The following is a 23,630-nucleotide window of genomic DNA, read 5'->3' on the forward strand; positions in this document are numbered from 1 at the left end:
ACTAGATTAAGCCAACTACACAACTAGATTAAGAGCCAAACCACGTCACCCATGAAATTCCCCCTTTTGGAAATCTCTGGTTGATCTAGATAACTGACTGCTTGACTGAACACTTTGATTCCCACCCTTATGTTTTAAATTCATCAATAGCGAGTGAACCTGTAAAACCCTGGCCACCTCACCCTTTATACTGTTAAAGTCAGAACCCCAGGTCCATTCTCCCCCCACCCCCCCCTCTCTATCTGCCTGAGATATCACTGTGTGGCCCCACGTATGCTGTGTATCTTTCAGGACTCATAAATAATAAGCCTGTCTTTTCAAAGTTCCCAGATGGTTTTGCTGAGGTATACCTTGCAATCATAATGGTGCCTCCAGTCAGAGAAATGTCTGTGGGAGCTTGCCACAAATAGTATGAGCCCAGTTGAGTGCTCACAAGCATTTCTAGGTGATAGCATCACTACTGATAGGCTGAGACTGACTCAGAACAATCAAACTACACATTTATATGGACTAGTCACTAAAATATTTATTTTATTGTTATCTTTCTTTTTCAAGGCTACAGCTGAGCTGGACAGAAGAGTATGGGAATAGAAAGTTACAACAATAAAAAAACCTCATTGTTCTTACTGAGATTCATTAGTCTTTGATGAACGTGTGCTCCTTAGGTTACTATAAGTCTTTCAACAGTAAATTATGAGGCACAGAGATAAACAAGAAAATATGGCCCATACACAGAAAAAAATTAATAGAAACTGTCATTGAAGAAGGACAGTGGACTTACTAGACAAATACTTTAAATTTTGATATATTTTTGTCTTCATACTTATTTTTTGGGTAGTTTGGAGAGGCTATTTTTGGCCATTTTGATGCCCTTTTAACCTGGCCTTTTGTGCTCAACACAATGTTTTTGAGATTCGTTCATTTCATTGCTTATATTAATAGCTAACTTTTATTTTGAGAATGGCATCTTAACTGGTTATTTCATTTGTTGAATTTGTTAGGCATGCCTTTTACCTCTACTCTGGTCTGATAGTTTTTCAAATGATTTTCTTTTTTCCACCAAATATATGGTCTAATTAATATATTTCTAGTTACTTTTCACTCAGAAATAGGTTGAATTTTATTGATGATTTTTGTCAGCAGTTATTGAAAGGATCATATGAATTTCCATGTTAATCTGTTAATCTCATAAACTGGCAATGAATTATCCATCCAGTTTGGTGAAAAATTTCCTTTGTCAAGATGCATTGTTTCTAAATATGCTGATTAGTTAGATTTGCAAATATTTTAATTGGGGATTTTTGCATTTATGTTTACAAGTGATGTAAGCTCTAGGTTTCTTTATTAAGATGTTTTTATCCATTTTTGACATCTTTATGTTACCTACATTAATATGTGGAGAAATATCTTTTTTAATCATGATATATTTCAATTGTAGAACACATACTCTTCACTCAGATTTTTCAAAATTTATTTATTTATTTTTTTACCATATTCACTTCAGATTGTTTAAATAAATAGAAAATTAGAAGTAAAATAGAGGCCCCCTTTGTATCTCTTTCCAGTAATTCTCTTCCACCTCAGATGTGAACAATATCCTGAATTTGGTGTTCATTGTTGTCATGTTTTTATACTTTAATGATGTATTTATAAAGCTAAAAGGTGGTGAAGAATTTTTTGTAGGATTTCACATTTAAAATTAACTGTTTAGTTATTATATTTGTAAAAAGTGTAGTCTCTGGAGCCAGATAGTCTTTGTTTGAAGTATCTAACTATAATAGTGAGATTTTCTGCCTCTGTTTTCAGTTCTTTTAGTTTTTGTTTTATGCCCTTTGTAGCTTTGTCATCAGTGCATACTATATGTCTTCTGAGGCACTTGACTCTTTTTTTTTATTATGCAGTGATTCGATTTTTCCTTCTAATACTTCATGTTTTGAAGTCTGCCTTGTCTGATGTTAATATAGCCATGCCAGTTTTCTTATGCTAGCGTTTGCATGTTATATTTTCTTTCATCCTTTTACTTTTAACCTATTTGTGTCTTTATACTTAAAGTAGGTTTCCCATAGCAATCATATAGTAGGATCTTGTTTTTTTCTGCAGTGTGACAATCTTTGTCTTTTAATTGGAGTGGTTAGCACCATTTACATGCAAGTATTGATATGGTTGGGTTTGTATTTATATCTTGCTATTTGCTTTCTATTTGTCACATTTGTTCTTTGCCCCCTTTTCCCTCTTTACCTGCCTTCTTTTGATTAATTTTTAGCATTTCATGCTATTTCATACTGTTAGCTTATTTACCTTTTTGTTTTATTGTTTTAGTGAGTGCTATGGGGTTTACAATATGCATATTTAACTTATCCCAGTAAATCGTATATAGTATAAGAAACTTATAGCTGTATACTTCTTTTTCCCTTCTTCTGTTATTGTGATTCTCATTTGTTTATACTTCATATCTATATAAGTTATAAATCTCAAAATATATCATTTTTAATTTAAACAGTCTGTTATATTTTTAAAAACTTCAAAAAGGGAAAAAGTCTTTTTTATTTACCCACTTTTTAAATCATTTTATCATTTATTTTCATTGTGTGCATTCAAGTTTTACTCCTTCTGCTTGAAGAATTTCCTTTAAACATTTTTTGTAGGGCAAGTTTGATGGCAATAAATTTTTCACCTTGTATTTGCTACAAAAGTATTTCACCTTCAGTTTTAAAAGATATTTTTGCTGGATATGGTATTCTATGTGGACAGTTGTTTTCTTTCAGTACAGGTACTCTAAATATGTTGCTTTATTGTCTTCTGTCTTGCACTGTTCTGACACGAAACCTGCAGTATTAATTTGTGGTAATTAGTTGCCAGTAATTCTTTATGTCTTTGTACTTATTGTTTCTCTGGATGCTTCTAAGATTTTTTCCTGTATTACTGTTTTATTTTTTTCATTTTGATTATAATGTGCTTGGCACAGTGTTCTTTGTGTGTTTCTGCTTGTGGTTCATGGAGCTTTTTGCACCAGGGGTTTATAGTTGTTATCAAATTTAGAAAAATGTTGGCTATTTTTTTTACAAATGTTTTCTGCTCTCTTCACACCCTCCTTTCTGTGACTCTAATTAAATATATGTCAGTTTAACTGTTAATTTTGTTTCAATTTTTATTTCTCTAGGTGATTTATTTTGTATGGTTTCTATTGCTACATCTTTAAATGATCTTTTCCTCTGCAGTATTTTCTCTGATATTTATGCCACTCAGTGAAATTTTTATTTCAGATAGTGGACATTTTATCTGGACATTCCATTTGATTCTTTTTTTGTCTTACATTTGCTCCTCATTATGTTTACATCTTTGAAATTTATAATATTTATGTTAGAAGTTTCAAGATCTTTATCTCTTAAACCAATGTCTGCTATTTCTGGGTCTTTTCCTGTTTTTTTCTTCTGGTTATGGGTTACATACTCATGCCTCTTCATATGACTAGTAACTTTGGTTAGGTGCTGAACATTGCGAATTTTACATTGTAGAGTACTGGATTTTGTTGTCTTCCTTTACAAAGGGTTAGAGTTTGTTCTGTTAGGCAGTTAAGCTACTTAAAGATCAGCTTGATCTTTTAAAGTATTATTTTAAAGTATTGTCAGTGTCAGAGAAGCTATTACTCTAGGACTAATGTATGATCTGTCTGAGGTTTGTAATGAATGTATTGGGTTGGCCAAAAAGTTCATTCGGTTTTTTCCATAAGATCTTACAGAAGAACCCAAACACACTTTTTGGCCAACCCAATACCATGTATTAAGAATGTCTGGTGGGAGATCTAATGACTCCTAGCATTGTGTGAGCTCTGGGAATTGTGGCTTCAGCTCTTTGGTAATTGCTTTTTTTCCCCTGGCAGTTTTTCTTTGTCTGGCCTCATGGGTTTCACCATTGTACAAGCAGATTGGTGTTCAGCCAAAGACTCAAGGATTCTGTGCAGATTTCTGGAGCTCTTTCTCTATGCAGCTCCCTCCTCCCCATAATGTGCCCTACAAATTCTACCCTCTTTGTCTTTTCCCTAATTTCTGTCTCTTTAACTCAGTGAGATACCTGTGCTCTGTGTGATTTCTCTCTCCTTGTGTTGTGGTCTGGAAATTGTGTAAGGCAGAAATCTGGGGTGATTTAGCTCTTAGCCTTTTTTGTTTCCATTCTCTTAGTCATTATAGTCTTGCACTGCCTGTTGTCCAACCCTAAAAGAGTTGTCCTTATATTTTGTCTAGTTTTATAGTTATTTTTGACAAGCGTGCAGAAGTAGAAGCTAGTAACCTCAGCTGAATCTTTTTAATTAAGCAAAGTTAGAAAAGCAGTATTTTAAAGTACAAGGAATGCTCATATTTTGCTACCGACATTACTAAAAAGCTAGAGGAGAAAGGGACCTTAAAAAGTCATGAGCATCCATTTTAAGGATGATAAAACTGAGGTAAAGGGAAGCAAGATAACTTGCCTATTGCTGTCTGGTCTGTGACTTTACAATTTGGGCAGGAGCTGGGTCTCTTTATTCCTATTCATTGTTGGCCACTGTAGTGCACTATCTTTTTACCACTTCAACTGAGTTGAGGATATATCATAGCAATTAACATTAGTTTTGATAAAAATGACACTAACAGTTCTACCCATTAACGTTTTTTAAAAATATTTATTTATTTATTTATTTGGGTGTGCTGGGTCTAGTTGTGGCATGCGGTTTCTTGCCACGTTCAGGATCTTCGTTTTGGCGTGTGGCATCTTTAATTGTGGCATGTAGGCTCCTTTTGTTGTGGCATGCAGGCTCTTAGTTGTGGCATGTGGGATCTAGTTCCCTGACCAGGGATCGAACCCGGACCCCTGCATTGGGAGCACGGAGTCTTAACCACTGGACCACCAGGGAAGTCCCCTCCATTAACATTTAAAGTATATTTATATTCCTTCTCACTCTTGGTTAGATTAAATTTTACTTTTGATTTTATCTTTCTTGCACAGCCATTTAAAAGCAGTGTTTTATGGTATCTGATTTAATATTACCTAATTGTCTTATTAAATCTGATGATATATCTATAGAGCCCAGTAATTTAAAAAGCCGTAAAATTGGAACAATAGACAAAATATTTTTATTGTATCTTTTGTTCTATATGTCTCATTTATTGCATCATATTGACTAGCATTTTACTGCATTGAATAATATCTCAGTGATTTTTAAAATTGACATTATTTTAATTGTTTTCTTTTTCTCCTTCAAGGATATTTCTTTATTGGGAAAAGTGTACTGGCCCAAAACACTGGAAGTGCAAGCAGAGCAAGGACTGCAGATAAGAATTAAGGAACCTCAAATGGTAAAGTCTTTAATAAAAAAATCCTTCTTGCCTATATTGAAGTAATAGTCTGCTTCTGTTGCTTGAATATTTATCTAGAGAGTTAAAAAATTCTCCTCTAACTTATTTTAGAGGCGTGTTTAACTGTAAGCACATCTAATCTAATACCACATTGAGAGTCTTGGCTATTTTGGCTCTCCATTGCTGCCTATCATAGACCTTCGGAGCTAAGGCCCAAAACTCATTTCAGAAGGAAAAGATTTTAACAATTCTTCTCATCTAAAGACATTTAGATCTAGAAGGTAGCTGGAGAATTAATTAAAAATTATTAGCTTCTAAGAAAGCATCCATCACCTTATTCTTTATTTACCTAGAAGAATTGTGAAAAGCATTGACAAGGGGCATATTTTGTAGAGAAATATGGGCACTTGGTGACAGAAGTTTGTTTCAGAAATAGAACTTGCTTTTCATCCATCATTGGCAAAATACTTAGGGATTCAAAGCAATCTGAAACATATTCCTTGTGAATGGGAAGTGCCTCCCTGTGTGTAGAAATCCACATTTACATAAAACAAATGATGGCACGATGATCCGTCTTTTACAAAGGATTTGTAAAATGATATCATTAAATAACAAGCTCCTTTATTTCCTGAAAATATGATTCCACACACATAAAAATTCAGATCACAATTCAGTTTTAGGATAATATATCATGTTTAGAAAATGTATTGAATCTTTTCTTTTCACAAAAATCATGGATCCTGTAATGTTAGAGTTACTACAAATGGTTGACTACTAGAGTTTGAGATGCTTCTGGGTTGAGATCATGTATTTTTCTCCTCTGTATTCTCATCACCTGTCTCAAGACCCAGGAAATATGGCACAATATGCGGATAAATCAATTTTGAAGCCTTACCACATATGCTATGGGCTTAAAACTGATATCTAGGGTAGCTGCCTCTAGGTGACACCATTTACAAGTAGATATCAAAACCTCTGACCTGTAAGTTTCTAATAGGTATAGTAAACTGATAATACAAGATCAGTTAGGTTCAGAAAAATAGAAATCTTCATTAGTAGGATAAATTTGACTTAATACCATTCACTGAATATTCATATAAAGTATAAGAAAAGATTATTCCATTTTGAAGGAAACTATGAAAAAGGCCAATTACCAGATACCTAGCTTATACATCACCTTGATTATTTAGAATAAACATTTAAGCAAAAATAATAATTGCTTTGTAATTCTGTAGGAACCATACCCTCAGCTTTGACATTTACAAGCAATTACTGGACCTCTTCTGGTCACTGGCTTTTTAAGAGGAAGCTTCCCACTTCTTTAGATGTATAATACCTTTTAAGCTGATACCTGGCCATGGTAAAAAAGCTCCTCTGTGGTATCTTTAATTCCAAACACATTTTTTGGGTACCTGCTCTGTGCCAGAGAACAGAACTCTATCTGTTCACTGTACCTATCCCTTAGACTTGTAGATGCTTCCTGGACTGAGATTTGTCTGTGCAGCACTGGCCAACAAGCACCCATCTGGAGAGGGCCTTCTCTTTCTAAGTGGTACCAGGCACCCTACCGTTAGAGCATGGCAGCCTCAGTTGTGAGCATCTCAGTGCCACAGGCCAGAGTGCTCTTAGTTCTTTGATGTAATTTATTTTCTTTTAAAAAAGAACATTCTTAATGCAATATCTTTCCAAGTACCCACCATTTTAAATATAATTGTTTTTGAATCATCATGGAGAATGATTTCCTCTCATACTTAGCAAAAAATCAAGGAATTCATTCCTTTTCCTATGATGTGGTGAGCATTGTTTTAGACATGGTTGATACAAAGATAGAAAATACAGCTCTTGTGCTTGAGGAACTCATTGTATAGAGTAGAGCAGTATATAGAGACAAAGTACAATACTGTTTAATAAATATTCTAAATAGAGACTAATTACATAGTAGAGAAGAAATGTATATAATTTTCTTTCATTCATTCACAAATAATTGCACAAGTTCTACAATGTTCTAAGTGCTTGAGGTATAAAAGACAGGTGAGACACAATTTCTTTTTTAAGGAATTCTCAAACTTGAAGGTTTTGAAGTACTCAAAATTTTTGGTCTCAGGATGGCTTTAAACCCTTAAAAAATATATATATTTTTTAAATTAGTTTCTGCTTTATAACAAAGTGAATCAGTCATACATATACATCTGTTCCCACATCCCTTCCCTCATGCATCTCCCTCCCTCCCACCCTCCCCATCCCACCCCTCCAGGCGGTCACAAAGCACCGAGCTGATCTCCCTGTGCTCTGCGGCTGCTTCCCACTATCTATCTACCTTACGTTTGGTAGTGTATACACGTCCATGCCTCTCTTTCGCCTTGTCACAGCCCACCCTTCCCCCTCCCCATATCCTCAAGTCCATTCTCAAGTAGGTCTGCGTCTTCATTCCCGTTTTGCCCCTAGGTTCTTCATGACATTTTTTTTTTTAAATTCCGTATATATGTGTTAGCATACGGTATTTGTCTTTCTCTTTCTGACTAACTTCACTCTGTATGACAGACTCTAGGTCTATCCACCTCATTACAAATAGCTCAGTTTCGTTTCTTTTTATGGCTGAGTAATATTCCATTGTATATATGTGCCACATCTTCTTTATCCATTCATCCGATGATGGACACTTAGGTTGTTTCCAGCTCCGGGCTATTGTGAATAGAGCTGCAATGAACATTTTGGTACATGTCTCTTTTTGAATTATGGTTTTCTCAGGGTATATGCCCAGTAGTGGGATTGCTGGGTCATATGGTAGTTCTATTTGTAGTTTTTTTTTTTTTTTTTTTTTTTTTTTTTTTTTTTACTTTTTATTTTATATTGGAGTATAGCCGATTAACAATGTTGTGATAGTTTCAGATGCACAGCAAAGGGACTCGGCTATACATATGCATGTACCCATTCTCCCCCAAACTCCCCTCCCATCCAGGCTGCCACATAACATTGAGCAGAGTCCCCTGTGCTATATAGTAGGTCCACTGGTTATCCATTTTTTTTTAAGTTTATTTATTTATTTTTTTAATTAGTTTCTGCTTTATAACAAAGTGAATCAGTCATACATATACATCTGTTCCCACATCCCTTCCCTCATGCATCTCCCTCCCTCCCACCCTCCCCATCCCACCCCTCCAGGCAGTCACAAAGCACCGAGCTGATCTCCCTGTGCTCTGCGGCTGCTTCCCACTATCTATCTACCTTACGTTTGGTAGTGTATACACGTCCATGCCTCTCTTTCGCCTTGTCACAGCCCACCCTTCCCCCTCCCCATATCCTCAAGTCCATTCTCAAGTAGGTCTGCGTCTTCATTCCCGTTTTGCCCCTAGGTTCTTCATGACATTTTTTTTTTAAATTCCGTATATATGTGTTAGCATACGGTATTTGTCTTTCTCTTTCTGACTAACTTCACTCTGTATGACAGACTCTAGGTCTATCCACCTCATTACAAATAGCTCAGTTTCGTTTCTTTTTATGGCTGAGTAATATTCCATTGTATATATGTGCCACATCTTCTTTATCCATTCATCCGATGATGGACACTTAGGTTGTTTCCAGCTCCGGGCTATTATGAATAGAGCTGCAATGAACATTTTGGTACATGTCTCTTTTGGAATTATGGTTTTCTCAGGGTATATGCCCAGTAGTGGGATTGCTGGGTCATATGGTAGTTCTATTTGTAGTTTTTTAAGGAACCTCCATACCGTTCTCCATAGTGGCTGTACCAATTCACATTCCCACCAGCAGTGCAAGAGTGTTCCCTTTTCTCCACACCCTCTCCAGCATTTATTGTTTCTAGATTTCTTGATGATGGCCATTCTGACTGGTGTGAGATGATATCTCATTGTAGTTTTGATTTGCATTTCTCTAATGATTAATGATGTTGAGCATTCTTTCATGTGTTTGTTGGCAGTCTGTATATCTTCTTTGGAGAAATGCCTATTTAAGTCTTCTGCCCATTTTTGGATTGGGTTGTCTGTTTTTTTGCTATTGAGCTGCATGAGCTGTTTATAAATTTTGGAGATTAATCCTTTGTCAGTTGCTTCATTTGCAAATATTTTCTCCCATTCTGAGGGTTGTCTTTTGGTCTTCTTTATGGTTTCCTTTGCTGTGCAAAAGCTTTGAAGTTTCATTAGGTCCCATTTGTTTATCTTTGTTTTTATTTCCATTTCTCTAGGAGGTGGGTCCAAAAGGATCTTGCTGTGATTTATGTCATAGAGTGTTCTACCTATGTTTTCCTCTAAGAGTTTGATAGTTTCTGGCCTTACATTTAAGTCTTTAATCCATTTTGAGCTTATTTTTGTGTATGGTGCTAGGGAATGATCTAATCTCAAACTTTTACATGTCCCTGTCCAGTTTTCCCAGCACCACTTATTGAAGAGGCTGTCCTTTCTCCACTGTACATTCCTGCCTCCTTTATCAAAGATAAGTTGGCCATATGTGCGTGGGTTTATCTCTGGGCTTTCTATCCTGATCCACTGATCTATCTTTCTGTTTTTATGCCAGTACCAGACTGTCTTAATTACTGTAGCTTTGTAGTATAGTCTGAAGTCAGGGAGCCTGATTCCTCCAGCTCCGTTTTTCGTTCTCAAGATTGCTTTAGCTATTCGGGGCCTTTTGTTTTTCCAAACACATTTTGAAATTTTTTGTTCTAGTTCTGTGAAAAATGCCATTGGTAGTTTGATAGGGATTGCATTGAATCTGTAGATTGCTTTCGGTAGTAGAGTCATTTTCACAATATTGATTCTTCCAATCCAGGAGCATGGTATATCTCTCCATCTATTTGTATCATCTTTAATTTCTTTCATCAGTGTCTTATAATTTTCTGCATACAGGTCTTTTGTCTCCTTAGGTAGGTTTATTCCTAGATATTTTATTCTTTTTGTTGCGATGGTAAATGGGAGTGTTTTCTTGATTTCATTTTCAGATTTTTCATCATTAGTGTACAGGAATGCCAGAGATTTCTGTACATTAATTTTATATCCTGCTACTTTACCAAATTCATTGATTAGCTCTAGTAGTTTTTCGGTAGCATCTTTAGGATTCTCTATGTATAGTATCATGTCATCTGCAAACAGTGACAGCTTTACTTCTTCTTTTCCAATTTGGATTCCTTTTATTTCCTTTTCTTCTCTGATTGCTGTGGCTAAAACTTCCAAAACTATGTTGAATAAGAGTGGTGAGAGTGGGCAGCCTTGTCTTGTTCCTGATCTTAGTGGAAATGGTTTCAGTTTTTCACCATTGAGGACAATGTTGGCTGTGGGTTTGTCATATATGGCCTTTATTATGTTGAGGAAAGATCCCTCTATACCTACTTTCTGCAGGGTTTTTATCATAAATGGGTGTTGAATTTTGTCGAAAGCTTTCTCTGCATCTATTGAGATGATCATATGGTTTTTCTCCTTCAACTTGTTAATATGGTGTATTACATTGATTGATTTGCGTATATTGAAGAATCCTTGCATTCCTGGGATAAACCCCACTTGATCATGGTGTATGATCCTTTTAATGTGCTCTTGGATTCTGTTTGCTAGTATTTTGTTGAGGATTTTTGCATCTATGTTCATCAGTGATATTGGCCTGTAGTTTTCTTTCTTTGTGACATCCTTGCCTGGTTTTGGTATCAAGGTGATTTCGGCCTCGTAGAATGAGTTTGGGAGTGTTCCTCCCTCTGCTATATTTTGGAAGAGTTTGAGAAGGATAGGTGTTAGCTCTTCTCTAAATGTTTGATAGAATTCACCTGTGAAGCCATCTGGTCCTGGGCTTTTGTTTGATGGAAGATTTTTAATCACAGTTTCAATTTCAGTGCTTGTGATTGGTCTATTCATATTTTCTATTTCTTCCTGAGTCAGTCTTGGCAGGTTGTGCATTTCTAAGAATGTGTCCATTTCTTCCAGGTTGTCCATTTTATTGGAATAGAGTTGCTTATAGTAATCTCTCATAATCTTTTGTATTTCTGCAGTGTCAGTTGTTACTTCTCCTTTTTCATTTCTAATTCTATTGATTTGAGTCTTCTCCCTTTTTTTCTTGATGAGTCTGGCTAATGGTTTGTCAATTTTGTTTATCTTCTCAAAGAACCAGCTTTTAGTTTGGTTGATCTTTGCTATCGTTTCCTTCATTTCTTTTTCATTTATTTCTGATCTGATCTTTATGATTTCTTTCCTTCTGCTAGCTTTGGGGTATTTTTGTTCTTCTTTCTCTAATTGCTTTAGGTGCAGGGTCAGGTTGTTTACTCGAAATGCTTCCTGTTTCTTAAGGTGGGATTGTATTGCTATAAACTTCCCCCTTAGAACTGCTTTTGCTGCGTCCCATAGGTTTTGGGTCGTCGTGTCTCCATTGTCATTTGTTTCTAGGTATTTTTTAATTTCCTCTTTGATTTCTTCAGTGATCACTTCGTTATTGAGTAGTGTATTGTTTAGCCTCCATGTGTTTGTATTTTTTACACATCTTTTCCTGTAATTGATGTCTAGTCTCATAGCATTGTGGTCGGAGAAGATACTTGATACAATTTCAATTTTCTTAAAATTACCGAGGCTTGATTTGTGACCCAAGATATGATCTATCCTGGAGAATGTTCCATGAGCACTTGAGAAAAATGTGTATTCTGTTGTTTTTGGATGGAATGTCCTATAAATATCAACTAAGTCCATCTCGTTTAATGTATCATTTAAAGCTTGTGTTTCCTTATTTATTTTCATTTTGGATGATCTGTCCATTGGTGAAAGTGGGGTGTTAAAGTCCCCTACTATGAGTGTGTTACTGTCGATTTCCCCTTTTATGGCTGTTAGTATTTGCCTTATGTATTGAGGTGCTCCTATGTTGGGTGCATAAATATTTACAATTGTTATATCTTCTTCTTGGATCGATCCCTTTATCGTTATGTAGTGTCCTTCCTTGTCTCTTCTAATAGTCTTTATTTTAAAGTCTATTTTGTCTGATATAAGAATTGCTACTCCAGCTTTCTTTTGATTTCCATTTGCATGGAATATCTTTTTCCATCCCTTTACTTTCAATCTGTATGTGTCTCTAGGTCTGAAGTGGGTCTCTTGTAGACAGCATATATATGGGTCTTGTTTTTGTATCCATTCAGCCACTCTGTGTCTTTTGGTGGGAGCATTTAGTCCATTTACATTTAAGGTAATTATTGATATGTATGTTCCTATTCCCATTTCCTTAATTGCTTTGGGTTCGTTATTGTAGGTATATTCCTTCTGTTGTGTTTCTTGCCTAGAGAAGTTCCTTTAGCATTTGTTGTAAAGCTGGTTTGGTGGTGCTGAACTCTCTCAGCTTTTGCTTGTCTGTAAAGGTTTTAATTTCTCCATCAAATCTGAATGAGATCCTTGCTGGGTAGAGTAATCTAGGTTGCAGGTTTCTCTCCTTCATCACTTTAATTATGTCCTGCCACTCCCTTCTGGCTTGTAGGGTTTCTGCTGAGAGATCAGCTGTTAACCTGATGGGGATTCCCTTGTGTGTTATTTGTTGTTTTTGCCTTGCTGCTTTTAATATGATTTCTTTGTGTTTAATTTTTGACAGTTTGATTAATATGTGTCTTGGTGTATTTCTCCTTGGATTTATTCTGTATGGGACTCTCTGTGCCTCCTGGACTTGATTAACTATTTCCTTTCCCATATTGGGGAAGTTTTCAACTATAATCTCTTCAAATATTTTCTCAGTCCCTTTCTTTTTCTCTTCTTCTTCTGGAACCCCTATAATTCGAATGTTGGTGCGTTTAATGTTGTCCCAGAGATCTCTGAGACTCTCCTCTGTTCTTTTCATTCTTTTTTCTTTATTTTGCTCTGCATCAGTTATTTCCACTATTTTATCTTCCACCTCACTTATCCGTTCTTCTGCCTCAGTTATTCTGCTATTGATCCCATCTAGAGTATTTTTCATTTCATTTATTGTGTTTTTAATCGATGCTTGATTCATCTTTAGTTCTTCTAGGTCCTTGTTAACTGTTTCTTTCATGTTGTCTATTCTATTTCCAAGATTATGGATCATGGAAATAGAATCTTGGATCAGCTTTACTATCCTTATTCTGAATTCTTTTTCAGGTAGACTGCCTATTACCTCTTCATTTGTTAGGTCTGGTAGGTGTTTATCTTGCTCCTTCACCTGCTGTGTGTTTTTCTGCCTTGTCATTTTGCTTATGTTACTGTGTTTGGGGTCTCCTTTTTGCCGGCTGCAGATTCGTAGTTCCCGTTGTTTTTGGTGTCTGACCCCAGTGGCTAAGGTTGTTTCAGTAGGTTGTGTAGGCTTCCTGGTGGGGGGGACTAATTCCTGTGCTCTGGTGGTTGAGGCTCGATCTTGTCTTTCTGGTGGACAGGTCCACGTCTGGTGGTGTGTTTTGGGGTGCCTATGGCCTTATTATGTTTTTAGGTAGCCTCTCTGCTAATGGGTGGGGTTGTGTTCCTGCCTTGCTAGTTGCTTGGCATAGGGTGACCCGCACTGTAGCTTGCTGGTCGTTGACTGAAGCTGGGTGCTGGTGTTGGGATGGAGATCTCTGGGAGATTTTCGCTGCTTGATATTATGTGGAGCTGGGAGGTCTCTTGTGGACCCGTGTCCTGAAGTTGGCTCTCCCACTTCAGAGGCACAGCACTGGCTCCTGGCTGCAGCACCAAGAGCCTTTCATCCACCCGGCTCAGAGTAACAGGGAGAAAAAGTAGAAAGAAAGAATTAGTAGAAGAAAGAAAGAGAGAGGGAAAGAAAGGAAGAAGGGAAGAAAGGAAGGAAGGAAGGAAGGAAGAAAGAAAGGAGGGAGGGAGGGAGGAAGGATGGAAAGAAAGAAGGAAAGAAAGGAGGGAGGGAGGGAGGAAGGAAAGGAAGAAAGACAGGAGGGAGGGAGGAAGGAAAGAAAAAGAAAGTGGAAAGAAGAAGGGTGGGAGGGAGGAAAGAAAAAGAAAGAAGGAAAGGAGGAGCGGAGGGAGGGAGGGAGGAAGGGAGAGTAGGAAAAAAAGAAAGAGCAGGTAAAGTAAAATAGAATAAAGTATGAAATATAGTAGCGTTATTAAAATTAGAAAGTAATTATTGAAAAAAAAAAAAAAAACCGGACCGATAGAACCCTGAGACATATGGTGGAAGCAAAGCTATACAGAGAGAATCTTACACAGAAGATTACACATACACATTCACAAAAAGAGAGCAGGGGGAAAAATCAAAAATCTTGCTCTCCAAGTCCACCTCCTCAATTTGGGATAATTCGTTGTAAAAAGAGGAAAAGGGCGAGAAGTCTGAAATCTTGCTCTCTAAGTCCACCTCCTTAATTTGGAATAATTCGTTGTAAAAAGAGGAAAAGGGGGGAAAGTCTTAAATCTTGTCCTCAAAGTCCACTTCCTCAATTTGGGATGATTCGCTGTCCATTCATGCACTCCACAGACGCAGGGCACATCAAATGGACCGTGGAGCTTTAATCCGCTGCCTCCGAGGCTGCACAGAGAGATTTCCCTGCCTCTGCTCTCACAGCTCCCGGGTCTCAGCCTTGGACCTGGCCCCGCCTCTGCGCGTAGGTCGCCGGAGGGCGTCCGTTCTTCGCTCAGACAGGACGGGTTTAAAGGAGCCGCTGATTCGGGGGCTCTGGCTCACTCAGGCAGAGGGGAGGGAGGGGCGCGCAGTGTGGGGCGGGCCTGCGGCGGCAGAGGCCGGCGTGACGTTGCAGCAGCCCGTGGCGCTCCGTGCGCTTTCCCGGGAAAGCCGTCCCCGGGTCTCGGGGACCCCGGCAGTGGCGGGGTGCACAGGCCCCCCGGAAGGCGGGGCGGACAGTGACCCGCGCTCGCACACAGGCCCCGCGGCGGCGGCGGCAGCGGCGGCGGCGGCGGGCCGCGGCGGCGGCGGCGGAGGCGGCGGCGGGCGGCGGTGGCGGCGGCGGCGGCGGGCGGCGGCGGCGGCGGCGGCGGCCCACGCCCGTCTCCGAGGTCCGTGCCTTACCCGCGGCTCGTGCCTGTCTCCGGCGCTTCCCCAAGCAGCCCTCTTAATGCCCTCTCCTCGCGCACCAGGAAACAAAAGGGAAAAAAGTCTCTTGCCTCTTCAGCAGCTCCAGACCCTTTCCCCGGACTCCCTCCGGGCTAGCCGTGGTGCACTAACCCCTTCAGGCTCTCTTCCTGCCGCCAGCCCCAGTCCTCTCCCTGCGCTCCGACGGAAAGCCGATACCCGAGCCTCAGCTCCCAGCCCCGCCCGCCACGGCGGCCGAGCAGACAAGCCTCTCGGGCTGGTGTGTGCCTGAGGGCACCGGTCCTCTGTGCCAGAATCTCTCCGCTTTGCCCTCCGCACCCCTGTTGCTGTGCTCTCCTCCGCTACTCCGAAGCTTTCCCCCTCCGCCACCTGCAGTCTCCGCCCGCGAAGGGGCTTGTAGTGTGTAGAAACCTTCCCCCCTTCACGGCTCCCTCCCACTGGTGCAGGTCCCGTCCCTATCCTATTGTCTCTGTTTATTCTTTTTTTCTTTTGCCCTACCCAGGTATGTGGGGAGCTTCTTGCCTTTTGGGGGGTCTGAGGTCTTCTGTCAGCGTTCAGTAGGTGTTCTGTAGGAGTTGTTCCACGTGTAGATGAATTTCTGATGTATCTGTGGGGAGGAAGGTGATCTCCGCGTCTTACTCTTCCGCCATCTTCCTCCGGGGTCCTGAAGCATGTCCTCCCTTAAAAAATATTTTAAGGACCCAAAAGAGTTTTTGTTTGTGTGGATTCAATCAACCAACATTTACCATACTAGAAACTGAAACTGAGAAAAACAAATTATTTATTCATTCATTTAAAATAATAATCAGCCTGTTACGCATTAACATAAAACATATTTTTAGGAAAAAATAATGTGCAAAACAAAACAATTCAGTGAGAAGAGTAGGATTGTCTCACACTTTTTGCAAATGTCTTTAATATCTCGTTTAATAGAGAGCTAGATTCTCATATCTGCTTTTGCATTCAATCTGTTGTATGTGTTCTTTTGGTTGAAGTATATTAAGTAAGTCTAGTCTGATTAGATTAGAAGGGAATCATTTTAATAACCTTTTTTTTACATAGTTATGGATGGTCATCTTTGTTAATACACCAAAACTCCACAAGTGATAGTTTCTTAAAGATTAGTTGCAGTGGAGAATCTGAAACCAGATAAATGAAATTATTGTGTATCATTACTTTAAAATTAATTGATTTACCTTGCTCCTTGAACAGACCTTTAACCCCCTGCATGATTTTGTACCTCATGTGTTAATTACTTGAAAAGTATTGACTCACTGTTTTACTCCTCAGTACTTTTCCATCATCAATGTAAATGTCAACACAGTGAAAAAGGAAAATAAGCCTTAATATTATTATGAAAATAGTTTTGACATTGTAGATCCCCTGAAAGGGCCTAAACTGTCAGGAGTCTGTGGAGCACATTTTGAGAACCAGTAGTCTATTGTGTGGGCTAAAAAAAGGGTAAGAGAGTACAATTTGGATTCAGGTTGTTTAGGTTCAAACACTGTCCTGCTACTTAGTCTCAGTATGACTTTGGGCAGGTTACTTAACTTAGCTAAACCTCAGTTTCTTCATCCATAAAATGGGATTACAAAGAGTTCCTCTACTTCATGGAGTTGTGGTGAAGATTAAAATTAAATGAGATAATGCTCATATATGTTGACAATTATAGTGATGATTACTTAGACGAATGTAATATAGTGTGATATACGCTAAAATAGAGCAGGCCACAGGGTAGTGATAAGATCACTAATGGCTTTCTGGGTAGGCGAGGCTGGCAGAGTTCTGAGAGGGTCGGTTGAAGCTGGAGGATTACCCTTTCCCTCTCAAGCTTTTGAAGGGTGGAACCTTCATCTATTCAGTCTCCCCAGCTAGACCCTGGTAGAGTGTGTTGAGGAAGCCAGGAGCAGACAGGGTCAAAAGAAAGGGAGTGATGAACAGTTCCAAACGCTATGGAACATAAAATGAATGAGTTTGTCATAGGTAGACAATATAGGCTCATAACACATGTTTCCCTTGTGTAGCTATTCTGCCATTTTATGGAAGGACTTTTTTAAACCCCTTTTTTACCAATGAGGAAAATGAGGCTAAAAAGGGTTAAGTAACTTGACCAAGATTACACATCTATTGGTAAGACACATCCAGGATTTATATTAAGTCCTGTCTAGTTACAAAGCTCTTACTCTTTCCCCAGCACCATTGAGTAGCTTTATAAAAACACAAGCTCTAGATTAAAGTTATGTTTTACAAAAGTATATTTCTTGGTTTAGCCATTCTTTCCTACATAATAAAGAAACTTAAATAGTATTTGGAACTACTATATGCCATCTTTACCCTTTATTTTACTTATTAGCAAATGAGTGTGCCAGAGAGCAAAGTGATACAATTGCATTTTCAAGTCATTCTATAAAATTCAGATTCTATGTAAATCAGACTGGTTTTCTCATCTGTTAATTTGAGGCAGTGCTCATAATCCCAAATAATCTTGGTTTAAAATTGGGTAATACCCAAAATATGTCTATAAAGATACTTTCTTAAAGGCTTGGTGAGATGCACATTAAGTCAGTGAGACCTTTTTAAGAAACTCAAAACAGGTGTAGGAGTGATATTTTGTGAGAATTTTTCATTAGGGCTTGGCATGGAGTTGGGGTGTCTGGGTGGTCTTCTTGGGGCCTCTGTGTCAGCTCTTCTCTGAGGGACTGAAGTCATGCTTCTGGAAGAGCATTTGGCTGGCAGGCATCTCATTGCTTAGCTCCAAAGAACCTCAGGTTGGGCAGAGGTCATATATTTCAGTGGGCCTTGATTCTGTGTGAGTGTGGGTGAGAATCAGGGTAAGACTGGAGTCTTGTTATTTCCTTAGTGTTCTTGCATAATACAGGAGGGTAGCAGTATTTTCTGAGACAAGGGCCAAGGAAAATAATTTGCCACGCTTCATGTTTTTCTTAAGTCAATTTGAGTTTCTTTTTCTAAATCTTCACTTATTACCTCTGCTTAATTTCTGTCACACATTTTCATAGTCATTTGTTGTCAGAGAGAAAACATTGCATAACTTAAAACTTTGGAAGGACCAATAAAAAGAGCATATTTGTACATTTATGTTTCCCAACAGAATGTGCTTGAGAAGCTTCCTGAAGCTGTATCAAGTATTTTCCAGATTGAACAAGAGGATGTATTGGAATGGGGAGTCTCAGATGCAGAAAGCATATTATTTAAGCCTCAGGAAACTTTGGAAATTCAGTCAGCAGATGAATCAAGTAAACCTTTGGAAGGTGAACAGCCCATTGGTGATTCAAAAACAACCAAGCGGCTGTCTTTAAAGGTAAAACACTACTTATGTTGGAAACAGAGTTATGAGAGATGAGGATGTGTAGGTGTGAAGATATGGCCCAGAAAGGACCAAGGCCTGTGGGAACGTTCACCCTGAAAAAAGGGCCTTATATGTGAAAACTGCTCATTTGGGAAAAGGGAACTTCTGTTTTTTCAGAGATTTTAGTCTCAAACCTAATTGCAACTCCGGGGAGAGAATAAAGATTCTTAAGGAGTGAGGGAACCTCAGGGCTTTCAGAAATTGACCAAGAGTCTTCCTGTTACCATCTTGAGAGAGTCAGGAACCTGTAGCCCAGGGACCTGGACTGGGTGAACTTTGTAGCCTTTGCCCCATTTAGGTTTATCCTACTCCCTGAGTTTTTTCCTACTGTGAGAATTTTATTTTATTTATAATTTTATTCCACTTTATTTATGCATAATTTTCATAATTTTACCATATTTGTATATTGCCTTACTATTATTTACTTAGTACATTTCTTTAATTTGAGTCACTTTTTGACTTGAATAAATGCATTTATTTAAAAATAGATATATTGGGCCTCCCTGGTGGCGCAGTGGTTGAGAGTCCGCCTGCCAATGCAGGGGATACGGGTTCGTGCCCCGGTCTGGGAGGATCCCATATGCTGCGGAGCGGCTGGGCCCGTGAGCCATGGCCGCTGGGCCTGCGCATCCGGAGCCTGTGCTCCGCAACGGGAGAGGCCGCAACAGTGAGAGGCCCGCATACCGCAAAAAGAAAAAAAAATAATAATAAAAATAAAAATAGATATATTATTATTAGGATTTTTTAAAAAGCCACTTTTTCCTGAACCACAGCTTACTATCTTGGTATTATCTCCAGCAGTCTATTCTGACAGATTTAGATGGATACCCCTTCTTGGGTAAACAAGTTTTCTAGTCAGTCCCTCTCCTGGGTTTCCCTCCCCCCACCAATGACCATGATCCTACTACTGTGCTTCACCCAAGCGAACTAGCCATTAACAGTTCTTCAACTTTTGACCCAAAATCCCAACTCTGAAACCTTAGATTTATCCATGACCTCATTGTTTTCTTGCCTCTCACAAAATAATCAGCCTCCCAGGCCTAGATTCCTCCTAATATTATTGCTTATAATTTTTTTCTTCTTTTTACAGTTGACCTTATATCTGGATTAGTACAGTTGCCTCCTGGTTTTTATTCATTTCTCAAGTCCTACTTTCTTAGGTTCATCCTGCATGACACTAGCATACAGATCTTCCTGCAATAATAGATCATAAGGAAGATCCACAAGTAACAGGTGACACCACTGCTGTCGGGGGAAGGGACTTAGGCTGTGATTGGTGAATGACTCCATCAGAAGTCATGCTGTCTTCCTAAAGCTCACATTTGGGGTATGAAGTGAAGCTTGCCAAGGCTGAGTAACCCCACTCATTGCTAACTACTGCAGGTGCAGCCTGTGTGTTAGGCTGACACCTTCTAGGTGTGGAGAACTTAGAAGGCATCTTTTAAAACAATGGCATCTTGAAAGAGTGTTAGGTTTGTGGGTACAGGTAGTGTTTTCATCTATTCTCCTACCTGAACATTGGGACTTTGGAAATAAAATGAGGGGCAAATGGTTAGCTACTAAATGTGTCAAAGAAGGAAATGGATTTTCTGGACAGTGATTTAACCACAATGGCCTGTCAGGAATTTGAATCCCTCATTGAAAAAGTCCCATAATGTTCATTCTTTTGGTTTGCTGTGGCTGATATTAAATATTATTAAGAAATATGCAAAATTATTTATTTTTGCTAAAAACAGTCATTTCCTAAGGTAACTAGAATTTATTGAGTACTTACCACGTTTCAGCCACTTTGCTAAGTATTTTACATATGTTATCTTTTTTTCCCCCCTGATAACAATCCTATTATTACTCTCATTTTATAGTTAAAAAAATGAGTCATGAAAAAGATAAATAATTTGCCCAGGTACAACCATATGGCTAAGTTGTAGAGTCAGGACTTGAACTGAGGTGGTCTAATTCTGGATCCTTCACTCTTTGCCGCTTTGCAGCACTGCCCTTTTTTTTTTTTTTTTTTTTTTTTTGCTGTACGCGGGCCTCTCACTGCTGTGGCCTCTCCCGTTGCGGAGCACAGGCTCCGGACACACAGGCTCCGCGGCCATGGCTCGCGGGCCCAGCCGCTCCGCGGCATGTGGGATCTTCCGGGATAGGGGCACGAACCCGTGTCCCCTGCATCGGCAGGCGGACTCTCAACCACTGCGCCACCAGGGAAGCCCTAGCACTGCCCTTTTATAACAACAATTAACAGGTATCTGGTTAAGTACAAGACTCACAGTGGCAAAAATGACTATGGATGGAGTGTTCCTCACTTAACTAGGGGGAATGGTTTGATGAGAGAGACTTAGAGAACAGATTAAGAGGATTCTAAACTGAAGCCAGAAGTGTTTCAAAAGGAGGAGAAGAGAATGTCTGATAAGACTTTATGGTTTATAGCTGTGGGATATTGTGGGACACATCAGAAATGCCAGAGAAAATAGTGCTGGAAGTTTTCTGACTCATCCCACCAAATCTTCACCTTGGATTTCTTTTATTTGTGGTAACATCTCAAGATCAGTCAATATCCATGAGCTTTACCCTGTTTGGACATTTGAGGCCATAACGTTAGTCTCTAGCATCTCTGGCACAGGAATGAGGAACAGTGTACTCCAGCAAGCCAGGCCAGACTGGGGGGACAAGAAAACTTCTTCTGACATCACTCAGAGAAGTGGCACAGAGGTGTGATAAAGGAGAAATACAGGACTTTCACAGCTCAGATACATGCCAGACAGTCTCATTCAGCAAAAAAAGTAGAGAATTTAATCAGTTGTTACTTTATTGACCATTTCTATCCTTAGAAGCTCATTAGTATGATAAAGGTTATTAGGTCTCTGGTTTAAGTCATGACCAACAAAAGGAGAAATTAGATAATAGCGACTCTGTGAAGAAATGACTGACAGAAGAACCCATGAGAGGATTGTTGAGCATTTTAGGAGGGAAGAAGTCTGTAAAAAAATATATAGGGACTTCCCTGGTGGTGCAGTGGTTGAGAGTCCGCCTGCCGATGCAGGGGACACGGGTTCGTGCCCCGGTCCGGGAAGATCCCACATGCCGTGGAGCGGCTGGGCCCGTGAGCCATGGCCGCTGGGCCTGCGCGTCCAGAGCCTGTGCTCTGCAACGGGAGAGGCCACAACAGTGAGAGGCCTGCGTACCGGAAAAAAAAAAAAAAAAAAAAAAATATATATATATATATATAGTTAACACATGTCCTGAGATTCTAAGTAGAAGGAAGTTTCAGAGATGTGGGATACCCCAACCTCCCCCCACCCCGCAAATTTTCACAAAACAATTTTGAGTGATCTATTGCATTCAGAGTTTTAAAAGTATACAGAAGATGAAAGAAGAAACACATATCCATAGATAAACATAAAAGTGGCATGTGCCTATAACAATTATATCAGGAGAGCTAAGATCCAAAATGGGTTGAGGCCTGTGAATAATGCTAAGAATAAGAAAGTATTTTTTGGTGTTAGTTTTGGAACAAAGAGAGAAAAAAGGAAGGATAACCCTGTCATTATGGATGAATAGTGTGATGACAACAGATGACAGAGTGGTCTTAATTTATTTTTGGAGAAAGGTTGAGGTTTTAAATAAACAGAACTATGACAAAGAGAAAGGGAAGCTGATAAAATGGTACTTTGCTTCTCTTAAATCTGACAAGGAGGATGATCCTTAGTTTAGAAAGAAGAGAAAAGAATTGATAAAAGAAACTTGAAGCCCGAGATTGGTAAAAGATTTTAAGAGTTAACTTAGATATCTGATCCTGTTGGCTCAGATAGATAGGTTTAAGCCTGCTGTGCCCCTGTCAGCAGCAGCTTTGAGGAGCTGCTGCCATGGGAGAGGTGCTAGGAGCCTGGAGACCGGCAACTGCAAATCTGAGTTTTATTTTTTCTTTTAAGAGTAAGAGTTATGGTTTCTGTAATGTGTGCACTGATCTTGGACAAAACTCTGGAATGATTAAATGAATCATTAAAATAATTGTGTTTGAACCCTTATAAAAGGAAGGAGTAATCACCTGGAGCCAGCATGGGTTCCCTAAGGGCAAGCCATGGAAGACCAACCTTATTATTTATTTACTTTTTTGAGAATTACTAGAACGAATATAAGAAGAGTGTCAGACCTGGGGGTCAACACACGAGTATCATGGGGAAGAGCCTGGCATACCAGAAAACTTAATAAATATTAGTTATTGTTATTATCTTTTGGATTTCAGCAATCCATTTATGAAAGCCTCCTGATGACAATTTGTAGACAAGACTACAATCGGGTGAACTGCCAGGAGGATTTATAACTAGTTATGCAAAGGACAATTAGTCATGAAAGTCCCTAGTGGACTGTTATAGGGCTGTGTCCAATTCAGCTTATTTTCTGATAATTTGGTTGAGAATATGGAAGATTTACTGATTGGATTTGCAGGTAATGTCCAAAATGTGACTGGTAAGATTTGCTTGGTCAGACCTCAGATGAAATTTAATTGGGATAAATGTATGTATCGTTCTTTCCTTGGTTCCACAAACTAAGTGCACAGATATGGGATGGCATGACTTAGAGCAAATGTGGACAAGACTTCACAGTTTTAAGTTATAATTTAGGTTTGTGATAGGGAGATATGAGCAATCATAATTTGCATTGATTGACGATTACCATAAAAGAGGATCATCCTTCTCCTGGTGGATCTGATCACATCACACCTCAAATATTGTGTTCAGATCTGGGCGTCCAACCCCAGGAGAGACACTGACAAATTGGAGACTGGAAGAGAGCACTCAGGATGACAAGAGTATTTCAAAACCATGTCATGTAAGGTAGAGTTGAAGGGACTGGGGATGCTTATGTGGGGGAAAAGAACGCCCAGGGGAATCAACTGTATTCGAATATTTGTCTGTCACATGGAAGAGAACCAGATCATTCCTGTATGATCCTGATGT

At 39.1% G+C, this 23,630-nt stretch overlaps 1 protein-coding gene across 1 annotated transcript in view; it reads left to right on the forward strand.

The window, feature by feature from the left end:
• Nucleotides 1-23,630, forward strand: part of LOC308614072 (uncharacterized protein) — a gene marked incomplete at its 3' end in the record, with an annotated part of 185,838 nt that overhangs the window by 81,617 nt on the left and 80,591 nt on the right. The window contains exons 3-4 of the mRNA XM_081228281.1: nucleotides 5,238-5,330; nucleotides 18,412-18,621. Of these exons, the coding sequence (XP_081084407.1) occupies nucleotides 5,238-5,330; nucleotides 18,412-18,621 (303 nt within the window). The remainder of the gene's footprint in view (nucleotides 1-5,237; nucleotides 5,331-18,411; nucleotides 18,622-23,630) is intronic.

The sequence above is a fragment of the Mesoplodon bidens genome, assembly GCF_964165515.1.
Source record: "Mesoplodon bidens genome assembly, chromosome: 3".
NCBI lineage: Eukaryota > Metazoa > Chordata > Mammalia > Artiodactyla > Ziphiidae > Mesoplodon > Mesoplodon bidens.